Source organism: Alligator sinensis, unplaced genomic scaffold (genome assembly GCF_000455745.1).
Source record: "Alligator sinensis unplaced genomic scaffold, ASM45574v1 scaffold199_1, whole genome shotgun sequence".
NCBI lineage: Eukaryota > Metazoa > Chordata > Crocodylia > Alligatoridae > Alligator > Alligator sinensis.
The window spans coordinates 1,628,657-1,635,650 of NW_005842008.1; the positions used below are offsets into that span (position 1 = coordinate 1,628,657).

Genomic DNA, 6,994 nt, shown 5'->3' on the forward strand with positions numbered 1-6,994 from the left:
TTTGTCTCTTTGGAAGGAAAAAAAAGATCTGAAACTAGTTGGTAACTCTTAATTATCAATTTTTCATATATTTGGAGTCTTAATCACTACAGTAACATTATTTGTGTAATCCTTTTCTTTTCTTTTTTTTAATCAAGATATATAGGTTTTAAAGATTTTTTTTTTTGGTAAATAAAATTAAATACTCTAGGGTCAGTTCAACGCAGCATTGAGGGAATGAGGAAGCCTTAACAAATTTATGAAGAAGCATCTTTGCTGTAGAAGAGGAAGGTAAACACTTGCTTAGGTATTGCATTTACTTTATACATTTCATTGATTTTTTTAAAGTGATTCTTACACTAGTCTGGAATCAGTTGTGCAGATACATGCATCATGTGTTCTCTCCCTCTCTCCCAGTGCAAGTTTGGCACCTGATCATTGTGACATCGCACTGTAAATATCTACTGAAAGTTGGCTCATCTTCCTTTGTTTGCTGCTGATGGTAAGAAATGTTTGTTCTTTTTCTGTATGCGGATCAGTGGTTTATGTTCTCTGGAGAGAAGTTTTGTAGTCCAAAGGTTCTGGAGGCAATTAATAGCTATACAAATAGTAGACCATTGTTGGTGTCTGAAAATTGCTTTCCTCAAAATAGGTTGACGTGAAACTTGGTTCCCTTTGTACTTTCTTATAGATAAAACAAATACAAAATCTTACTTTCTTGAAGACAGGAAGCATCAAACCACCAGCAAAGAGTTCTTTGCTCAAAGTTCTGAGTCTTTCAGCAACAACCTGACCCAACAGTAGCCTCTTCAAAGTTCTCCCAGGGTCACTCAGCTTTGAAGTTTTAGACTATGACTATGTACAGATGTAAATTTTTACCAGAAGAAATTTCTTTTGGTAGAAAAATAGCCTGAGAGCTGGACTGTATAGATATTCCTCCAGCTCCATGGCTGGAGAGCTTCATAGGCAAGGTCTCTAGCCAAGGAGTACTAAAGGGTTGCTCCCTAGGCTACCTCCACCGTTGTAGTAGCCCATTCATTGACAGCCTGCCCTCTCCTGCCTGGGAAGGAGACAGGCTGTCAAGTGTCCCACACTAGAACTCTGAAGTGAGAAGCAGGTTGGGGAGCAGCTGGCAGACTTAGAAACTGCAGGATTTTAGTCTAAATTAAAAATCTGATTTTTAACAACTCAGCTGAGGATCTGGTTCCTCTTTTGTCATCATCCACCCCTCCCCCCACTCCTTCATGCAGGAATTGAGCTGTTTTATGGAGCATAAACATTTCATTTTTTATTATTTTATGGTCACCATATTTGCACACTTAAGTTGTCCGTAAACCCTCCCAGTAGAAGTGTATAATGTACTCTGCTTTGGAAACTTGGGAATTCATCTTTAACAGTTGCAGAAAAATAGTTCACTTTCACATTCATGCAGTTTAATGGAAATGAATAATAGGAGAAGCTTTTCCACAACAGATCGTAGATGCCATATTGCCTATTTTGGGGGGGGGGGGGACAGAAATATGCTCAATCACATGCAGATTGCTAGCTCAGAATGTCACAATGTTTCTGTATTCTTGCATGGTAAAGGGAACAGAGGAAAGGGTCAGTGATTTATTTCTGTTGGCATGAATTATTGTTTTCAGTTCATTTAACAAAAGATGACATCCTGCCATATTACTATAATATAGAATAATGTTCGTTACTCTTGTTCCCCATTGTTTTGTCTATTGGCAATCTTGAAACAAGTAGGGTCTCATCTTAGTGATATTTATAATGTACACCACCTTGAACCAATGAAAGCTAAGAGGTAAGAAGGAAAACAGTGGGGAAGCACTTTTCACTTCCCTTGCCCCTAAAATATTACTGGACTTTGTTCTATGGTTAAGGTGAAGTTAAAATGACAGAATAAGGTGCTATGTTTCCTTGTGCCCCTAATATTTTCAGAAAACATGCTGCTCCTGATACTGGCTCACATATATAGTCAGATGATAAGTAATATTTAATGAATATGGAAACTTAAAAGTTTTAGCTGTTCCTTCAGTAGTGTTGTTGGTTTTTTTCGTATATTACATAGGTTCAAAAGAGAACTTACATACCTTAATTTTTTTTTTGTTGCAAAAATCTTGTTGGTCTAATAAAAGATATCATCTCTACTATGAGTTCTGATTGCCTTTTCCTCTAGACCAATATGGCTACAATGTGGATACCTGATGTCTTTTTGAGTAGCATTTGATTTACCACATTTGTAGGAGAGATCTTTTAAGAAAAGAATTGTAACATTTACAATACTCCCTTGTTACATAATTCAATTTTGGTAAAATGTTTAATAACATTTGATACTTCATTATCATCACAGATTTAATTCCTTTATCTATTGCCACTCACCTGATACTAACAAGTATTACTATTTAGAGCAGGGTTTGGCCGTCTTTTGCCTGTGTATGAACCAGCTGATTGCAGGCCAAACATCTCCACCCCTCCTCTCCTTCCAGTGACTGGCTACCAGATTCCTAACTTTTCTGCAGTAAGGGGAAAGCTCAGACACTGCAGAACTGTAGTGGAGGGGCACAGCTCCCTGAGAACAAGCCTGCTGTGCTGGATCTGGCCCATGGACCATTGGTTGCTGACCCCCGACTTGGAGATGTGAAGTGACACTTGCTTTGTTAACAAAACAAAAATTTGGGCAGTCCAGTCTTTGTACTGACTTGAATTGTAATATTGCCCAAGTCATAAAGCATTACTGAGCAATTGGCCTGCATGCTAGTATTACAAAACTTGCTCAGTCTTGCAAGATACTGAACATTACTGTTGTCTGCTGTATACCCTTAATGCTTACTGGAGTCATCAGAAACTTATGCTGCTTGATCCCTTCTGGGATCAAACCACAAGAGTAAAAAGCACAGAGATGCAGTGCTCTTCCTACAAATGTTACAAGTACACAAACACAAGTTTAACCTCCATTTTATTGTAAATCTACCATGTTTCTGCATAATTTTATTCAAAAGGTCTTAACTGTTTAATACTTACTTTAAAATAAAAACAATCAACCAGTCTCATTTATGTTCCCTTATTTGCATAAATAACCATTGATTTGTACATTTTATACAAAAACACATTACTCCTCAAAAGCTTTTTGTCCATGTTTGAACACCAAATCCTTCATCCATCGTGACCACTGATCTATTTTTTTTATTAACAAAACACACATGCTAGATTTTGTCAATGAGCCCAAGATATTGTCATGGTGACTACATAATAATAGAAAAGCTTTTTCTATCAACTAATTCAGTTGAGAACTAGAACACAGTAGCTTAACACCAGATTTATCAGTCACAGCTTCACAAAAAGGGGTCAGTAAGAAAATGGTTCTGTGGGCACTGGAGTACTACAGGGTATGCCTTATTTTTTCTTAAAAAAAAAAAAATTTATTTACATGAAGCAAAGCACAGCACTCCTGGAATAATGTGTCCACACTATCGTATTTCTTGAGCTAGCTCATAGATGATGTCATGTAGACACAGTATTGTTTTGATTTAAAAATTTTAAAAAAATTCCTCTTACATTTTTTAAAAGAAAATAAACTTGATCTGATATTATGACAGAAAATAGATACACATCTGAGACTTCTATTTTCTATTCCCTGAACATCAGAAAATTCTATCTTTGATGCAAGCCATTTGCATAGTTATTGAGAGATGACCAAGTATTTCTTAACTTTTATGCTATGAACTTAATCCCAAAATGTAGACCTGAATCCTGTTGGCTACTTTCAGATGACTTTGTCAATGCAAACAGCCTACACATATGAGTAGGCTATAAGAATAGATGCACAACTAAAGATTTGCTGTTTCTGCGTATAGGGAGTAGGAAAGGATTTTACTGAACTTTAGAGTTTTGCCATTTGTGATCTGCTACCCTATTCATTGCAGCATTACTTTGCTTAACCTTTTAGCAAGTCTTAGCAAAACCAGTAAATAAAAAAACAACAAAAATAGATTTTAAAAGCATATAAACATTTAATGTCAAGGTAACATTTCCAAAGAATTTTACCCTTAAGCACTATTGAAGGAACAGAGTTGCCTGAGAAAACTAACTTGAACCAAAAGTATGGTATTAAAAGTAGTTACGATTACATAACTAAAATTATACGCTGCATTTCAATTGGCTTATTTTGTGCATCTGACTGTACTTCAGGCAGGCAGTTTCACTTGTTTGTATAGATTTCTGATACAGCAACAATAACAAAAACAGGATTGTAAAAACCACAAAAACTGACAAAAGGACTGAGGCGGTAAGCTTTGTAGCTATGAACTACTTTTAATTAGTTAAAAAATAGATTTCACATTGACCATGTTTCTTTAAAGTGCTGATGTCAGTCATTTGTATACAAAAGTGAGAGAAAAAAATGAACTATTTTGCAAGTGTCAGTCCAGTGTTTCTGCATTAAGTTGTACAGTAAAAACACTCCTCTTCAGTAGTTGGAGGAAAATTTACACATTTACATCCTTGAAGTCAACTGACAATAATTACAGGTTACTAATTTGCACACCAAACCTGCAAACAGTTAGGCACATGTGTAACTTCACTCAATTCAGATATTTAAAAAAAAAAAGCAACCCCCACCCTATTAGTATTGATGTTGGCATAGAAAGATTTTTCAAGTGATTATGGAAATATGATTATATAGCAGGTATCAACATTACTTTGCATTTGTTCCAACATCCTGTGCATTATGCATAATCTAGTAAAAAGTTATTGATAAATGCAACCAGCTTAAAATCTTGCTGTTGTTAGTAGCACTTGCAGAGATAGAAGGGTTGTAGAAAAGGCATTTTGTTCATGTTAAAAAAGTTGCATGTAAATGAAGAACCTGTTTGTTAAGTATAGTGCCTTTTCAAAACAAGATGGAGGTAACACTCATTTTTCTGTAGCGGTTTACTGCGTTTTCCTCTCTCCGTGTATTATGTACACGGATGGTAGATATTAAGTTCTACTTTTTCTCTTATCTTCAAAAAGACTTTTCAGCATGTAAACCTGAACAGCTGACACTACCACCATAACTCCCAAGTTGACCATGGACCAGAAATTCACTCTGTCAAAGTTGCTTTCTTGTATATTGCGATCGCGAGCTTCAAATGCTTTGAGTAGCGTCTGAATCTGGACACTTCTGCTTAACCTTGCCTTGACACTGTTGATGGATTCCTGATAAGGAACAAACAGAAGAGTGTTTTTAGAATGCAAAAATCACTTAGAAAGTAACACAGAAAATATACTTCTAAATACGTCACAGCTCTCACTTCAAGAAACATCATCACTCCATATTGCTGCTTTTTAGTCTCACAAACAACACTTGAAAATACTGTGTGCGCACCTTTTAACTACTTGTGTACTGGTAAGTAGTTATGAATGCAGCATGTTCTCAGAGGCTCTTTATTTGTTCTTTTATTTAGGTTAGTGTACATTTATTGTATATGCAACGAAAAAAACATTGTTAGCAGTGCCAAAGCTGCCTATTGGTACTTTTTTCCCTTATAGAAGTTCAGCAAAATCTCATTTCCTGATTTTATTCCCCCCCACGCCCCCCCGATACATAGAAATTAAGCACATGCCCAGACAACTTTTAACTCTACTGTCTTTGATCAGCTTATAGCATACATGCATTTTGCCTTTGAATGGTACAGACTATGAACTAAAAAAAGTACCTGCCTTGCTATCAAACGTTTAGCCTCATCCACAAAAGAACACCAGATCTGGTCATTCTATGACCCCTTTGCCCTACTGCATAATGCCATTTAATGCTATGCTTCACTTTCCCTTTTGTTAAATTCATAGACTAGTCATCTTTCTACTTATTATTGATAGTCTTCACACCAAGAAGTCACCGTGCCACACTAATAACAGTCTACAAGATGTGCATGTGCATGCAAAGAAATCCACTACCTGTTTCCCTTTTATCAGGCCTAAGAGGGGTCAGGCAGAGGAGCTTTCGCACTCCCTCCACAAGGGAAATGCCCCCTCTAGTTTACCTCACTTACAAACACAAATTCTGTGGTTTTCAATGGCTTTGCCTGAAGTCAGGGAGATTAGAGGTTGCACATACATTACCTGAGTACTTTTATCTCCTAGGTCTCAAAAGTTTGCATTTTGCTGAACATGAAAGTCAGGGTGTGACTGAAATGATACTGGGAAACTTAGTCTCTGTTAACTAAAGAAATTCTGTGACAAAAAGCTTAAATGAAAAACATTTCTTTTGGGAATCAACTATTTTGTGATGCTAATTCCAGTAGTTACTGTGCAGCTTTCTGTCTGTGGCTTGATAAAGGTAAAAGGTGTTGTGTGACTTTTATGTGCTCCCTCCTGCACACTTGTATAGTGATTAGGGCAGGGGTAGGCAGTTCTTTTGGCTGGAGGGCTGCTTAACAAGTTTAGGTCAGCTGTTGAGGGCAGGTGTTGAGGGCCGCCCCCTGGTCACCATCTTGGAACCGGAAGTCCCTCCCCTTGCCCCCAGAAATACTCCTTTTGGCTAGGGAGTTTGCCATCTTGGAACTAGAAAAAAACAACAAATTATATTCTAAAAATCAGACAACATACATTAATTTGATTTTTTAAAAAAATATTTTTGTCCTGATTTATGTACATTTGTGTAATGTACATAGAGATGATTGCAAGATAGCTTAAAATGAAGTCTTGTGTGTATTGTTGGGGGGGGTGTGGAGGGGTGGGTACAGGGTTTGTGTAGGGATGTGGGTGGGTATGTGTATGTGGAGTATGGGGGAGGGTGTGGCTGTGTGGGGGTGTAGATAAGTGTGGGCATACTGTATGTGGATGTGTTAGGTACGGGATTTGTACGGGGCATGTGAGTGGGGAGGAGGGTGGCTGAGGGGTTGTGGCATGTGTGGAGGGTGGCTGAGGTGTGTGAGGGAGTTTAGGTGTGGGGTGTGTGTGGGGACCCCCTTACAAATGTGCCCCCCTCCTTTATTGCAGACAGCCCCTGCCACCACCAGCAGCAGCAGGT

The 6,994-nt window shown here is 37.6% G+C and overlaps 2 protein-coding genes across 2 annotated transcripts in view; one reads left to right on the forward strand and one right to left on the reverse strand.

The window, feature by feature from the left end:
• The window catches only part of CCDC18 (coiled-coil domain containing 18), an 80,946-nt gene that overhangs the window by 4,454 nt on the left and 69,498 nt on the right, over positions 1–6,994 (forward strand). Inside the window, exons 2-3 of the mRNA XM_025201894.1 lie at positions 191–286; positions 397–481. The gene's annotated coding sequence lies outside the window, so the exon portion shown is untranslated. The remainder of the gene's footprint in view (positions 1–190; positions 287–396; positions 482–6,994) is intronic.
• Positions 496–6,994, reverse strand: part of TMED5 (transmembrane p24 trafficking protein 5) — a 15,938-nt gene continuing 9,439 nt past the window's right edge. The window contains exon 3 of the mRNA XM_025201900.1: positions 496–5,181. Coding sequence (XP_025057685.1) covers positions 4,963–5,181 — 219 coding nt within the window. The 3' untranslated portion in view covers positions 496–4,962. The remainder of the gene's footprint in view (positions 5,182–6,994) is intronic.